The sequence below is a fragment of the Mustela lutreola genome, chromosome 8 (genome assembly GCF_030435805.1).
Source record: "Mustela lutreola isolate mMusLut2 chromosome 8, mMusLut2.pri, whole genome shotgun sequence".
Lineage (NCBI taxonomy): Eukaryota > Metazoa > Chordata > Mammalia > Carnivora > Mustelidae > Mustela > Mustela lutreola.
In genome coordinates, this window is record NC_081297.1 from 93,298,791 (window position 1) to 93,314,752 (window position 15,962).

General features: G+C 38.0%; 2 protein-coding genes across 5 annotated transcripts; one reads left to right on the forward strand and one right to left on the reverse strand.

Moving 5' to 3' along the window:
- Positions 1-877: 877 nt before the first annotated feature.
- Positions 878-15,480, reverse strand: C8H12orf60 (chromosome 8 C12orf60 homolog). Of its 4 annotated transcripts, XM_059185984.1 has the most exons (4): positions 15,387-15,480; positions 11,083-11,169; positions 2,684-2,775; positions 878-2,160 (listed from the first exon to the last, which is right to left on the reverse strand). In XM_059185984.1, exon 4 carries the CDS (start codon positions 2,134-2,136, stop codon positions 1,420-1,422), a length of 717 nt encoding a protein of 238 aa, XP_059041967.1. In that variant the 5' UTR covers positions 2,137-2,160; positions 2,684-2,775; positions 11,083-11,169; positions 15,387-15,480; the 3' UTR covers positions 878-1,419. The 4 variants fall into 4 exon arrangements, with proteins under 4 accessions (XP_059041967.1, XP_059041969.1, XP_059041970.1 ...); XM_059185986.1 differs by lacking the exon at positions 2,684-2,775; XM_059185987.1 differs by lacking the exon at positions 11,083-11,169 and having other exon boundaries at positions 15,387-15,471.
- SMCO3 (single-pass membrane protein with coiled-coil domains 3) lies at positions 4,845-14,035 on the forward strand. The gene is made up of 2 exons (XM_059185989.1): positions 4,845-5,197; positions 12,845-14,035. Exon 2 carries the CDS (start codon positions 12,861-12,863, stop codon positions 13,536-13,538), a length of 678 nt encoding a protein of 225 aa, XP_059041972.1. The 5' UTR covers positions 4,845-5,197; positions 12,845-12,860; the 3' UTR covers positions 13,539-14,035.
- Positions 15,481-15,962: the final 482 nt, after the last annotated feature.

Below are 15,962 nucleotides of genomic sequence, written 5' to 3' on the forward strand. Positions count from 1 at the left end.
ACAAGTAGGCAGAGAGGCAGGCAGAGAGAGAGGAGGAAGCAGGCTCCCTGCTGAGCAGAGAGCCCGAGGAGGGGGTCGATCCCAGGACCCTGGGATGATGACCTGAGCCGAAGGCAGAGGCTTAATCCCCTGAGCCACCCAGGTGCCCCTCATGCTGTAGCCTTATTTTTAAGTGTAGGGAAATAAGCATCTCCTTGTTTTTAAAGGAGAAAATGGCATTTAAAACTTAGAGGAGAAAATGTTTCAAGGAGGACAAAACTTAGGTATTCTCAGAAGAAAAACTCCACTCAAGAACTGGAATTATTAATGGCTTGTCTTATTCTCAACAATGTTCCTATTTATCATGTAGAATAGGGCAACCGTGAACACACACACTCTTTCCTGCTGCATGAGAGCCAAAGACGTTCTGCTAGGCAAAGGGATTTATCTAACCTCTCTTTGTCAATACAAGCACATCTCAGAAATCCTACTCTACAAATGTTGCAGTTTTTTATTTGCGAAAGGTTAGAACACCTCCGTTTTTGAACCTCCAATAGCTCCGAATCATAAGACCTCAGTAGGAGGCAGACAAGAATAAATCACCTGCTCTGTTCTTATTCAAGTAAACAAGAAAACTATTACTCTTCATTCATTGTTCTTACTAACTTCTGGATAAATCATACCAAAAGTATTCAGTGATGGCTTATGATAGGTAAGGCACTGATGATACAGAGATTGGTATAGGATTGACAAAAATGCAGAAGGTAGGGGTGCCTGGGTGGCTCAGTCTGTTAATCATCTGCCTTTGACTCAAATCATGATCCAAGGGATGCTGGGATCAAGCCCCACATCGGGTTCCATGCTCAGCAGGGAGTCTGCTTCTCCTCTGCCTCTGCTGCTACACCTGCTCGTTCTCTCTCTCTCTCTCTCTCGCTCGCTTTCTCTCTAGCCCTCTCTTAAGTAAATAAAATCTTTTTTAAAATGCAGAAGGATATTTTACATGTTTCCTGCACCTGAACAGTACTTTCTGCCAGATTATTTAACAATAATGTTTACATTTACCTGGACTTCACACTGTAGTATCCAGAAATAGAATTACCAAGAGTGGAAATTAGTTTAAGGTTATTTTAATTATGCATTAAGATGATATGTAATGTTTAGAGACATCCCCAAATGTAATACACTACCTTGATTTTCTGAACAACATGTTATTTTTAGTAACTGCCATGACAAGCAGGCTTTCTTTGGTTAGTTTTATTTGAATAAAGCAAAACTTGAGGTAAATGGTCTTCCAGGTGACTACTTTTTGCACTTACATCCTAATATAACACCTTTCTGACAGCAAAGGTGTTAGAACATACTCTCAAAATTCTCAGGACATGAACTGATGTTCTTACAGAAATGAGCCCCTCTGTTGCATTCCTACTGGTCATTGGTTTTCTAGGGCACGGGAATCTTGGATTCCATAATATTTATGGCTTTTTGGAGGATCTCTAAGATTGGTGCCAGAGTTCTGACAATTTGCTCCAACTGATTTACAACTGACTCCATGGTATTCTTGAAATGTTCAGCTTTTAACACATCCTGCAATTTTTTCAAGATGTCTGCTGTACCGATTTTGGATGGACCCGGACTTTGGTTTTTCTCTGAGGTGTTGGCCCCTGATTGGTCTTCAGTGTCTTTTTGATAGAAGTCACTTAACTGAAGTTTCATGATAGGACATGTCATCAAGAGTGAAAGAGAAGATTCCAAAGTGCCAAGAATGTTACTGCTATTCAGTGCAGCAACGATGACTGGTGTGTGAACATTCTTGAACATTTCTCTAGCTGACTGCTGCAGCTCCTTGACATTGGTACTCTTCTCAACCATAGAGCAAATCGCTGTCGCAATCTTGGAACTTAAAGGTTCCTTTTGCATCTGGTCGTACTTTGCCTCCAGGACACACTGTAACTCCTTAAAGATTGTGAATAGTTGTTCAAAGACATCCTTAACGTTAGCATCTTCCTTCACAGCCAGGGAGTGGATCTGGGCATTCATAGTGCTGTTAAACGATTCTATAAGTGTGTTAGTGAAGGCAACAAGATCTTGCATGTGAAAGAAAAATGTTTTGGCAGCTTGCACCAGCCTCTCTTTATCCTTTTCTGACTCTGAAGACATTTCTCCAGCACAAAAGTTTCAGCACTGCAAAACAAAGTAGTAATCCAGATAAAAACTTATTTATTTGTCAACCGCAAAGAGACTGATCTTAAAATCTAAATGTGGAAAATAACCGCTGTCAAGGGTAGGAAAGCTACACCAGCTATGGAGCAGGAATTGATCCTGTGCTTTAATAAAAATAACAAAAAGATAATAATTAAAAGATTTTCAGCCAAGATTGAATATCGTGCACTGGACCCTCCATTGGATATGCTGATATACAGAGTAACCAGTTCTCAGGCATTATCCTCAATAACTATCCGATCTAGTGGAGAAGATTGTACAGAGCTTAAAAATTACATAGAAGAGCTCTGGTTCCAGTTAAGATAGAGCAAGCAGATGCGGTACAATCTTTCCTACGGAGTAGAACTAAAAATCCTGGACAGAAAAATTAAGTAACCATCAGATAACTCTGAAAGGTGAGTAACAGCAGACCAAAGAGGTAGTGTACTGCACTTCAAAGATGATCAAGGCCATCTGACGCCAACTCCCAAGATGTCTGTCTTGCCTGAGAATGTTTCTGTACTTTCAGTACAACTCATCCTCTTCTGCCATAGAGAGGAGTGTTGATGTCTCTAACCAATGTTCATGAGGAGAGTTCTGGAGGAGACATAAAAAGATAGGACTGTGAACGTGGCCCCAGGGGTCCCAAACCAGAAATCCACAGGCAAAGTCCAACCCGCAGATGTGCTTTGTTTGACCCAACAATTGCTTGTATCAACTTCTAAATTTAAAAACTGAAAGATAGAAATCTGGATTGCTATTGCTTATTGAAAAAAAATGAGATTAATTGGCAGCACAAAGCCCACATTATGAGTTAGGAAAAGTGACTAGATCTATGGCTGCCCTCTTCAAAGTTGGCTTTTACCATCTACACCCCATGGTCTGACACTAAGTGTTTCAAGTACGTGCATCTCGTCCTACCCACTAGTATAGTTTATATGAAGGAAGCTTCCTGAAATCCTCCTCATATTACCTCACAATAAAAAACTTCAATGAAGGGTGCCTGGCTGGCTCAGTGGGTTAAGCCACTGCCTTCAGCTCAGGTCCTGATCTCAGGGTCCTGGGATCAAGTCCTGCTCCCTGCTGAGCAGAGAGCCTGCTTCCCTCTCTCTCTCTGCCTGCCTCTCTGCCTACTTGTGATCTCTCTCTGTCAAATAAATAAATAAAATCTTAAAAAAAAAAAAAAAAGCTTCAATGATTCACTATTGCCTGGGATCAAGTCCTGCTCCCTGCTGAGCAGAGAGCCTGCTTCCCTCTCTCTCTCTGCCGCCTGCCTCTCTGCCTACTTGTGATCTCTCTCTGTCAAATAAATAAATAAAATCTTAAAAAAAAAAAAAGCTTCAATGATTCACTATTGCCTAGTGAATAAGACACAACTTGCTGGCATGGCGTTTAAGATCATCTAGACGGCTCTCAATTTTCCACTACTCCCTTCCCTCACTGCTCTCGCGTATATCCTGGGTCACCAGTGTAATGGACTAAGTTTATGCCCTGAAAATGCTCCCAACATTTTGCTAGCCCCTTTGTTCATAGTATTCCCTCCACCTGCATTCTCTCCTCCCGACCCCACCCCACACATCTATTGAAATCCTACTTGTCCATCCATCGTTACTTCAGATACACTATCTACACACATCCTATTTCCCTTTTATCCCCGTACCTCGTAAGCCCCAGGATATGTCAAGTGCAAAATGATCCACTGGGACAGAAGTAAAATAGTACTCCACTTAGTTCTCCTTTAAAACTATAGAACAGCGCCTTTAGATTTTATGTATCTCCTAGCTGGACTCTCAGTGCTGTATCCTCTACCCACCCCATAACAACAGAAATGAGTGTTGTTAACGTTAAGACAAATGGCTACCATTTAGGAAGGTTTTGCCATATATCAAGCACTCTGCCAAATTCTTTACATGCGTTATCTCATTTAATCCATATGACAACCCATCACTTACAAACTAATACATCACACAATGAAAACCTGGGTTTCTCAGTCGGTTAAGCGGCTGCCTTCAGCTCAGGTCATGATCCTAGCGTCCTGGGATCGAGTCCCACATCGGGCTCCTTGCTTGGCGGGGAGCCTGCTTCTCCTTTTGCCTCTGCCTGCCACTCTGTCTGCCTGTGCTCGCTCTCGCTCTCTCTCTCTCTAACAAATAAATAAGTCAATAAAATATTTAAAAAAAAGAAAGAAAATAAATAAATTAAGTGACTTTTCCAGGGCTACATGGCTAGTAAGAGATATTTGGATACACAAAATCAGGACCGTCCAATTCTAAAGCCCATGGTTTTTTTGTTTTTTTTTTTTCCACTAAGTTATGGGGGCTGGGGTGATTGTTTGCTTCTGAGGTGTCCCTGCTGTAGAGGAATCCATGGAGGTGAGGACAGAATGTAGAGGGAAAAGCACGAAAGACTGTTCTAAGCTTTAAGAGAAAGGAGTCAAGTTAGTCTTTAAGGCGTTCCTATGGTCAAGGCATTCACCGACACAGTGAGAGATGGTGATAAAGAGCAGGAAAGAAGAGTGCACGCACAAAAACCACATTTGGTTGCAAATATCTGGGTTTTTACCTCTTGAGAACAGAAACAAAGGCATCAGCAACAGATGGAGGTCTGAATGCAACAGAAGGTAAAGGAAACTTATTTGTGGAATAGATGGCAAGACAGAATCACAGAACCTGGGAGCCACGCTGAGCCAACGTCTCTGCTGAGCTGGATTAGCTCGGTCGTACAGCACTTTTCAACCATAAAGTCCATTAAGGAATAGACAGTTACATGTCTCGCCTCTTTATTTGCCTTTCAAATTAGATGACTTAATACATACTAATTTTATATTAATATAGGAAATAGAAGAATTCAGAGAATGAGGATTGCAGAAATAGTAGATAAAGCGGACAGGCAGAGGGACCCAGCAGAGACCAGCAAAGGCTGTAAGTCATCACATTCCATGGAAACATCCAGATGAAAAAGCCCTTTGACAATATTCCTAAACAACCACTGGGACTACTGAACTCAGAAACACAGCAAGGTAAGCGATATGGCTATTTCTACTAATATTGGTATGATATTCTGTTTCTCTGGATTAAAGGGTATTTGAAATAACATGTCAGTCTTGAATCCTAGCCATGAATATAATAAAGTCACAAAACAACTTTAAGAGGATCCGATGGCCGCTTCCTTCTGAGTATTTATTTCTCTGAAGACACCAGATAAAGAAGAAAATGAACAATTTATGTAACTGATTAAGTCCGAGGGGAAGAGAAAGCAGTAAAGATAGCAGTTTTAGAAAGCACTGAGGACAAGACAACACCTGTGTATTGTTTACATGGATTGTAGCATTTCTTTTTATGTCTCTAACATCAATATAAGTACTCAGGATCTGTGAAAGAAGGAATGTACAATCTAATACTAGTTAATTTATAGAGTTTCTGCTTTCTCATAAACTATATTACATTTAAATGCTGTCTGTCTCCAAACAGACTGTTATCTTCTTGAGGGCACAGAACATTGTCTACCCTTTTTTTTTTTTTCCTAATGTCTTAAGGCATAGTAGTAGAGGATTCTCCCCTGAGCATTTAACAAAGGCTGATGAATGTCACTGATATTCTGCTTTCTGGTCAGAAACGTTCTTTAGAACTTACATCAGAAAGAGTGTCATCCCACCATCAACAATTTCTTGGTTTTGTTTTGTTTTAATTAAAGGCCAGGGTTTTGATTTAAATTAAAGGAGGAGTCTCAGAACTAGTCAGTAACTGCTATTTTCTCTTGAAAAGCTAGTGGTTTCACCTATCCCCTACTCCCAAACTCCCAAATAAGTGAACTTCCCAGGATAGCTGGACCCAATAATAGGACAGTGAGGAAAGTGACAGCAGGGAGAAATGGAAAAACTCAAAGAGTATGAATGACTCAACACTGGAGGCTGAGATATGTTTTCTTTGTCTCTTTTTCCTTAATTGTTGCTATGGGAATAGTTCAAACATACACAGAAGTGGAGATGATAAAATAATCAAATGTCATATACCCATAACCTAGTGTCAAAAATTTTCAAAACAAACTTGATCTTATTTCCTCTGTAACTCTATTCCGCACTCCCTTCCAGATTCTTTGGAAGCCAGTCTCATAAATCATGTGTATCATATCATCATTCACACACCACCATGTATTTCTGCAAAAGCAAAAACTCTTCTTTTTGAAATTTAACTCTGTGCTTCCCACATTAACAATATATATTTAACAGAACTATCTTTGGCTTTGAAACATACACAGTGCCTTGCTATAAAAATTTACTTTTGATGGTGGTATAAAAGTTTTTGGAATGCAATTTGCAATACATATTAAAAGATAACCATAATAAAAACTTTATTTCTCATGGATTATACAATTCTTCTGGAAATTTATCCTGAGGAAATAATTGAGATAATTGGAAATGGGGAAAAAACTCTGTATTAAAATGCCCACTACAATACTGTGATAGGGAAATAACTGGGTACTTATTAAATTATGGTTGATATCATATGGAATATTTCATATAATAAAATTATTAGAAAACTAAGAATTTAGGCAGGTGTTTAAGTAAATTAATGTCAGATGAAAATTAATGTAAGATAAATTAATGTATTTCAACTTGGTAAAAATATTTACACATTTAAACAAACTTTAGGAAGGAACAACGAAAAAAATTTAAGATGGTAGGTTTATGGGTTTTTCTTTCTTTATTTTTAAAGCGTTTATATATTAGTTGAATTGACTTTATACTTTAAAGTACTTTTTTATCAAATCTTTTACGTATAATTTCTTCATGTTATAATTCTACCATCTATCAAAACATGTATCACATGTCACTTTCTCCACAAAGCTTCCTCTAATCACCTCAATGTAATTTCCTTCTTTAAATTTCTATAACACTTGACATTTAGCTACTGTTATTCACAAAATTATCCTGAGAATTTTTTATTTGAATATGTGATAATCAATACATTTTCACTTTGGAAAGTGATTCCTTTCCCCCCAAAATTAAAACAACTCTACAGTATCTCTAAATAAATCTTAACTTTTACAGACAATACATCAATACATCTCTGCTATTTCTTATACACTCTTTGATCTTGAATGTTGATCTTCTCATTTCAAAAAAATTGACAAGGTTAGTTTCAGTGAGAATCCATTTCAGGTTAGTCTTTGTTTCCATTCCAGTTTCGGAAGATATGCTGACCACTGGAATCAGCCTTTCCAAGTTTCTTTTATTGTCTGAAATAACAAGTAATATTACATATACAATAACAGTGCATGTGATTTCCGAACCTCCTTTGGAAACAAAGCAACAGAACTCTCATTAAATTAAATTTTAAGCACCCACGGTCCAAATACAGCAACAAGCAAGCTCTGGGGCTTCAGCAAAGGCTAGGGTGAAAAAAGCATGCTGGGGAGCAAGAGCGCCACCTGCTGGCCATCAATTCTTCATCAGGCTGCCTTACCGCTCTTAGGACCTACCTCATATGAACCCCGACAACAAAATACTCAAATAATGGTAGAAACACAGCAGTTCAGCAGTGGATGCTAACTGTGCAGAGTGAACTTTTCACAGACAATGAGCACTATCATCTGATAATAAACAATGTAAAAATCACATTTTTCACACCAACGGTGCAAGTATTAAGAACTGGATTAAGAATAACATTTAGCTACTTATAAGCACCAATCTTTAAAATTCATTTATAAAGTGACTTTGAAATGACTTATAAGGGGTGCCTGGCAGGCTCAGTCAGTAGAGCATGTGACTCTTGATCTCAGGGTTATGAGTTCATCCCTGTGTTGGGCACAGAGCCTAACTAAAAAGAAAAAAGATACTTATTTTATTTTTAGAGATTTTACTTATTCATTCCAGGGGCAGGGAGCAGAGGGAGAGGGACAAGAGGATCTCGAGCTTTGTGCAGAGCGCAATGCAAGGCTCGATTTCAAGAACCCGAGATCCTGACCTGAGCCAAAACTGAGAGCCAGACACAACCAACTGAGCTACCCAGGCACCCCAAAAGAAATGTTTGTTTGGTTTTTTTAAGATTTTATTTATTTATTTGACACAGAGAGAGACACTGTGAGAGAAGGAACAGAAGCAGGGGGAGTGGGAGAGGGAGAAGCAGTCTTCCTGCCAAACAGGGAGCCCTACTCCGGGCTCAGGACCCTGGGATCTGACCCTTAATGACTGAGCCACCCAGGTGCCCCAAGAAATGATTTTTAAAAGACTGAATTTTAAAGTCAATATTTAAAAGGTCATGCCTGAAAATGTAGTAAGATAGGGAAAAGTACGTATGGCCCAGACATCTTTTAGGTAATTATTATATATTATTGGTAAGACATCCCTTAAGGCGCGCGGAAGTAACAACTAGGATCTTCAAGGAAGGCGGCTCCAACTGATTGCAAGGCTTTTGTTTTGCTGAGTGAAGTAAACACTTTGCAAGTCAGAGCTTAGTTTAATTGTCAGAGGCAATACTGGAAATGTGCACTTTGCTAACTCTTTTTCCGCGTGGTGTATAACCTCTCCTCTAAGTATCAAGTATATATCTAAGAATAACAGTTTGAAAGGGAACAAATTATTAACCTTCCCTAAATTACTAAATGTTCCCATATAGCCCTAATGTTAATACATATTAACCTGCAGATTGTTGAAAATTTGAATTTGCACAAATGAAGCACGAGCCTTATAATTTCAAATGACATAATACTTTCAGCTCAACAAGTGGTTTGAAGTCTGGCTTAACTATTTAACTAGATTAAAAATGCCATAAAAGCAGGACCCATGTCCTTTTCATTTTGTGTGCTCTATAAAGTTCGGCATGTTACCTTATCCATAGTAAGGTACTAGTCCATTAGATAATTTGTTACTGAATTATTAAACTGCTTCCTTCACCAGGCTCTTCAAATTTCACCTGTCCAAAAATAATTCATTAGTTTCACCTTCAAACCCTACCTCTTCCTCACCTAATTCTCTATTGTTTATCTCACTGTTGGGATGAAAATAATTTTGAACTGTGTTCAGTCCTGGGAAGGTATGAGGGCAGGTCTGCTGAAGATCTGCAAGGCATAAGGAATCCTTCCAAAGTCCTTCCCCAACACAAAAGGAGCTAGGAAGGTAAGCCCAACTCAGAAAAATACAAGTCCTTTTATGTTAGATTTGAAAAATAATTCTAAGCACATTACGACATCTTACTCAAACTTGTTACTGACACAGAATTATAGACTGCTATCTGGAAACTGGGAGGAAGGTATAAAAGTGCACGTGTCAGGCCTTGGGGATGTAAAAGAAAGAAAATACAATTCAAAGAGTACTTGGGTCTTTGATTTCTGGTAAGATTAAGTCTTTTTATCAATCTGCTACCATGCTTTTACTGTACCGAGTTGCTTGCTCATTTAGCTGTTAGATAACTACTGTTTTTCTTATTGATAGCAACTGTCATTAGAAATTCATACTTCGTTTTTCTTGCATTTTTCCCAGTTTCTTTTTAATTCTTTTTACATAGCCATCCTTGTTCGTCAAATTTTTGTGTGACTTTTTTCCTTTGATTTTAAGCTTATAAAGCCTTCCTCCATACAGACATTTGAAAATGATCAATTTTCTTCTATTTTATCATTTTTTTTTTACAAATATTACACTAACTTTTTAAAATTAATTTCTAAAGGCGCCTGGGTGGCTCAGTGGGTTAAACCCTCTGCGTTGGGCTCAGGTCATGATCCCACGGTCCTGGGATCAAGCCCCCACATCGGGCTCTCTTCTCAGCAGGGAGCCTGCTTCCTCTTCTCTCTCTGCCTGCCTTTCTGCCTACTTGTGATCTCTGTCTGTCAAATAAATAAATACAATCTTTTAAAAAAAAATTAATTTCTAGGGACGCCAGGGTGGCTCAATCGTTGGGTTCAGTCATTCGGCTCAGGTCATGATCCTGTGGTCCTAGGATCGAGACCCACCTTGGGTTCCCTACTCAGTGGGAAGCCTGCTTCTCCCTCTCCCAGTCCCCCTGACTGTATTCCTTCTCTTACTCTCTCTCTCTCTGTCAAATAAATAAATAACCTTTTAAAATTTTTAAAAATAGGGGCACCTGGGTGGCTCAGTGGGTTAAAACCTCTGCCTTCAGCTCAGGTCATGATCTCAGGACCCTGGGATGGAGCCCTGCTTCAGGCTCTCTGCTCAGCGGAGACCTTGCTTCCTCCTCTCTCTCTGCCTGCCTCTCTGCCTCTCTGCCTACTTGTGATTTCTGTCAAATAAATAAATAAACTCTTTTTTAAAAAATTTTTAATAAAATAAAATTAATTTCTAACCCCAAAACTAGCTCATTGTGCCAGGAACATTTTCAATTATTATTGATTTGAAAGTCTATATTTATCATATATTAAATATTATTATTAATAATGTAATATTATTAATATTAAATGTATAGAAGAGTCTGTTTCCAGAACTATTTTGTTCCATGATTCCATCTACTCCTGCAACCTGTACAATACTAATATTATTTTTATGATGCTTTAATATTTGGGGAGGATAAAGTCCCATCATTACTTTTTCCTGAAAAAAAAATCTCATCTATTAGTTTTGTTTGATTTTGTTTCAACTCTTGGAAGAAAAGAAAAAGAAAATGGAGTCCTCTACATCTGTGTGGGACCTGGGTACATTTCTCCTCAAGTAAATAACACCCTGACTTTTTATTTTACGATTAATTTGTCAAGGTGTGTTAAAACAGTAAGTTAAACTGACCACTTGGAAGTATTCAGCCTCCTATCCTGGAGGAAGTCTCATCTCTCCATTTGTTCATCTTTAGGTAAATAGAACAACATACCTTTTTCTGGAAGCTATGCCTTCAGATAAAGGCAAATGATAACTGCTAGAGATATTTTACACTTTCGCAAGCTAAGAAAGACTCCTCTCACCTAAATATCTGAAAAGGAATGTAGTTGATGATCTTCTGAATTCAAAGTAAGAAACTGGAGTTTTCACTTCATGATAATATCTGAAAACTAGAAACCAAAAAAGGAAAAGGTTGAATGGAAAATTTCTGGAAGAAAAAAGGAGAAACAAAGTCCACATTCATGGTTATCAAAGTACAGTTTTGTCACCCAACGGTGAGCTGGGGAATATTTAATAAATCCTCAACAATTTCTTTAAATGAAATTGAGATATTTTCTAAGTATTGCTGTGGAAATTTGTGTAACACATGGGTTTGAGTGTGTGTGTGTGTGTGTTTGTGTGCTGGATTTGAAACAAAGATGCAAATGAATTTCTGACTGTGATAAGTTTATTCTATTAGGGATACCAAGGCATTTTTCTAAACTGAACAGCGTAAATGATTATGTTCTCAATCCACTTAAAATCCCCTTCCTATTTCTAAATTATATCTTTATGGCTTGGAGGGACAGGCTCTTTTCATGTTTACTTTCTTGAGAGAAAAATATCATTCTTTCATTCTATGCTTGTGAGATTCCCCATATCTAGGCTAAAAGCCATGGTCTCAGAGTGGATAGGGCCCAAGTTCATTAGGATGTTGTTTACTCAAGAGAGAATGTGCCAGACACCACAGATATTTCATTCTCTCTTTTCTTCTAAGAGTTTCAACTAAAAATTAAAGTGCCAAGCACATAGGAAGACTATGCGACGTATGCATATTGTAAGATTGTTCTCACAGGCCTCAAATTTTTTAACCAAATAAACTCTGAACATGCTTGTTCCTATTTTCTCTGCATAATACTCTAAGCGAGAAGAACAAACACAAGAAGGCTCCGGCCTGATTCATTGTATTCATTCTACTGCATCCTCTTGCCACTTACTCTTTAATACTTTCATGAAATGGCATTATTTCCTTTCTAAGGCCAATTCTAGCTAATCTTCACTGTGCCCAAGTGCATTATAAACCATTCTAAATAATTTAACTTCTAAGCTTTGCAAATGAGACCACAGAGGTAGTCATAATGGCGCTGTCCCTGCACCATGCACACTCTCTCCCCCAGTGAGATTTTAATCTAAAGAATGTTTCATATATACCCTTAACATGAAAAGTTTTTGTAAAGATTCTGTGTGTTGCCTTTGATGACCCCTAGGCTTAGAGAACAAATAATTTGTTTGTAAAGACAGAGTGACTTTAATATTAGAAATTAAGTTAGTCTCTAAACAAAATTAGACATTAATAACCCTGTAAATTCAGAGATTTTTAATATTCTTCTGGCTCTACTAATTTATCTTCCAATATTAGAGAAATCAATCTGGTAGGTGTATTCAGTGTGCTAAGTAGGGTCTGGAAAAATTAAGGAGTGCCGGTCATCAAGAATCAACCATATCAAACTGCAGTCTATGTCAAACCTTATGAAATACAACTTAAAAATAATCACATTTATTTACTAATAACCAGATGCTTGATAAACACAGATCTCCTTATCTAGGATTTCTCTCTACCACAAAAAAAGCTAATGCCTCGTTTATTGCATCGGTAGGTGGCATTGTCACCCCCATTCCCATACACTGACTCTAAGTTTCATAAAAATAATTGCTTTAAAGAACCTGTTGAATTTTCTAAGGAATTCCTTAGATAGCACAGTGCTATTTTTCTACTCATAAAGTAAAAGATTTCTTGGTCAAATGCACACAGATAGTAGGTATTTTTCAAAATTTTTAGTGAAGATTTACTACTTTATTTTTCAGAAATTATATTTGAAACATGTCTCAGAGTGACTTCCTCTACCCAGAGAATCCACGGAGAAGGCAGGAAGTAAACCGTCTTCACCAGCAGCTTCTTGATTGTTTATCTGATAGCTTCCATGCTACTAATAAGCTGATTGAGGTCTTAAACATGCACTTGGGGTGCAACTTGGCTTCCATCGAGATGAAAAGAGATGGGACCATCAAAGAAAACTGTGATATCATCATCCAAGCCATGATGAAAATCCAAACTTACCTGCAAAAGGTTGATGAAGCACTAAAAGATAAGCTAGAGCCAACCCTCTACAGAAAACTTCAGGATATTAAAGAAAGGGAAACAGACAAAATTGCAATAGTACAAAAGGTCATTTCAGTCATCCTGGGAGAAGCTACTTCCGCAGCCAGTGCAGTAGCTGTTAAACTTGTGGGCTCAAACGTCACAACTGGTATCATTAACAAGCTGGTCACTGTGTTAGCTCAAATTGGTGCTTCTCTCCTTGGTAGTATAGGGGTTGCCGTTCTTGGCCTTGGCATAGATATGATCTTCCGTGCCATCCTGGGAGCAGTGGAGAAAACGCAGCTTGAAGCAGCCATTAAAAGTTATGAGAAGCATCTTGTGGAATTCAAGTCAGCTTCAGAAAAGTATCATCATGCCATTACTGAGGTCACCAACACAGTGAAACACCAAATGAAATGAACAGCCACGGTGCCACTGGAATATTTTTCTGTGTGTCAATAATAGTGTTTTGCTTCTTGGATTAAGTTCATTTTCCGTTAAGTTTCCAACATGGACAGAAATATAGTTAATAAGTTGGCAAGGTGGTTTAAGAGATGCTAAAACTAGAAGACTCCAGAGTTTTCTATCAGCTGGGTCTAGACCCTGTGAGGCAAAAGATATATCCCCAGGATACCTTCTTACTCTGCTCTACCAGATCAACATTACATTAAATGCAATTGGAGAAGAGCAAGTCTAGGTGTTACTTCTTCCTTTTCTTTTCCCCAAAATTGTTAAAATTTACTCTGAGTAAAGAATAACTTTCATTCCTACCACTAGCTTCACACATCATTTAGTTCTAAGGGGATGCACTTGGTAACTTCTGCCTAGACACAAACTGTGGGCCTTTGAATTAAATGGAAATTCTAATTTTGACCTTGAGCTTAAGCTCAATTTTCAATAAACTAGAAGAGACTGAAGTATGGGTTGTAACAGTTTACTTTAATGATCAAAGGATGCAAGGGTTCTGTAACTTCCACTAAGTACATCCTATAAATGCAAATGGATTTTTAAAAGATAAAAGTTCAGTGGGACCTTGGTGGCTCAGTGGGTTAAAGCCTCTGTCTTCAGCTCGGGTCATGGTCCCAGGGTCCTGGAATTGAGCCCGATAGGAGCCCCACATCGGGCTCTCTGCTCGACAGAGAACCTGCTTCCCTCTCTCTCTTGCTGCCTGCCTCTCTGCCTACTTGTGATCTCTGTCAGATAAATAAATAAAATCTTTAAAAAAAAAAAAAAGATAAAAGTTAAAACTGAACAGATAAAGGTTTTGTTTCTATAATTGCAATCAACCCTGACCAACTGTGGTGTGATGCTTAAATATTCCTCACGGTAATGTTTGAACACTCTGGAACATTTTTTAAAAAACAAACATGCTTGAACACTCTGGAACATTTGAAAAAAAAAAAACAAACAAACATGCAAATCCCAGCTACACATGTATAAAATACATTTGGGATGCAGGGGAGGAAGGTGTTACTCTTTTAAGAATTTGTCATTTAAAAGAGAGTCATAATTTATTATAATTTTTCCAAAAAGTGAAACTTCCTTTTCCACACTAGCATAATGAAACTGTCCTTGCTACATAGAACTTTAGGTGCCTCATTTCATTAAATACCTGATTTCAGAAAAATCCAGAGGCTAGGGAGGCCTAACGGTTCAGTTAATTTCTGCAGACACAGTGTTTTCTAAATCTTTCACCAACTAATGACTCCCCATTGTGACTCTTGGGTTCTACTTACATAATCATTAAATTGCTGATGTAAGAATGTGTTTGTTATAATTGATTCTTGCATCTTAGTACAAGAAATGTGTTGAAATTTTAAAAGCTCAGCATATCTCAAAAATTAAGCTAGATCAAAGACTAATTTTTCAAATGTACTCTTCATTTTTCTCTTCCGTCACTGCTTCTTAAAATTAGTTGCAAAACTAAATTAGTTCATCTCCAAAATCAAATTTTATTACCTAACTTACAAGTTCTAAACTACAAGACCTTGTTATTGCTCTTTCTGGGACTCAAAATTCAGTCTAAAACCAAATCATGAATTTTCTAGGACAAAGGGTGGTTTAGGTAAGAAACTCACCTTAAATGTTTAAGTGCACATTTAAAATATTCTGTTAAAAATTAATGTGTATCTCCTTCAGTATTTTGGAGCACTTATAATTGACAGTAAGAACTGACCAATACCTAACATAGTTTCCTAGAAGGGATATTAAGATCAGAAATAACCAAGGGTATCTCTTAAAAGTATAATGTTTAAATATTAAACTTACCCTTAAGGGGAAAAGACAGGATAAGAGGCTTAGACAAAAAGTGGACAGAAGAGAAGGGAAGGACTAAGACTAGAAACTAAGTGATAATCTGTATGTACGTATAGTGACATCATAAAGGACTTCTAGCTGATGAAAAGACCAAAAGGGAAAAGCAGCCAATATAAAGCAACCTCGCCACTCGTAAATTTAAAACTGACTGCACGTGTATCCCCACATCTCCTCCTCCAAAAAACTCATTGAAATTACTATAATTTCTCGTAGATGAACAATCTGGGACTCCAACACGGGACCTGATCTCTTCGCTCAGGTCTACCTATGTTCTGTGCGCCTGGAAACTTCCAGACGGGCTTGACGCTGGGAAAGCGCAACAAGTGCAGTAGCAAATGTTATGCAGGGATCCACTTTCAAGCAGACACTATCTGTTTGATAGAGATCGCGCTCGTTTACATCAAGAAGAAAAAAACTCAAAAACTAATACAACTCTAGCCTACAGAGACTGCAAAACCGCTCCCGCACTGCGATCGGTCACTCTCATTCAGCCTTATAAATTGAACTTCCGGAAATTGGGTCAAACTG

What these genes read in the sequence shown, in the direction of transcription:
- SMCO3 (XM_059185989.1), top strand. Translation starts at nt 12,861, where the DNA reads ATGTCTCAGAGTGACTTCCTCTACCCAGAGAATCCACGGAGAAGGCAG.
- C8H12orf60 (XM_059185986.1), bottom strand. Translation starts at nt 2,136, where the DNA reads ATGTCTTCAGAGTCAGAAAAGGATAAAGAGAGGCTGGTGCAAGCTGCC.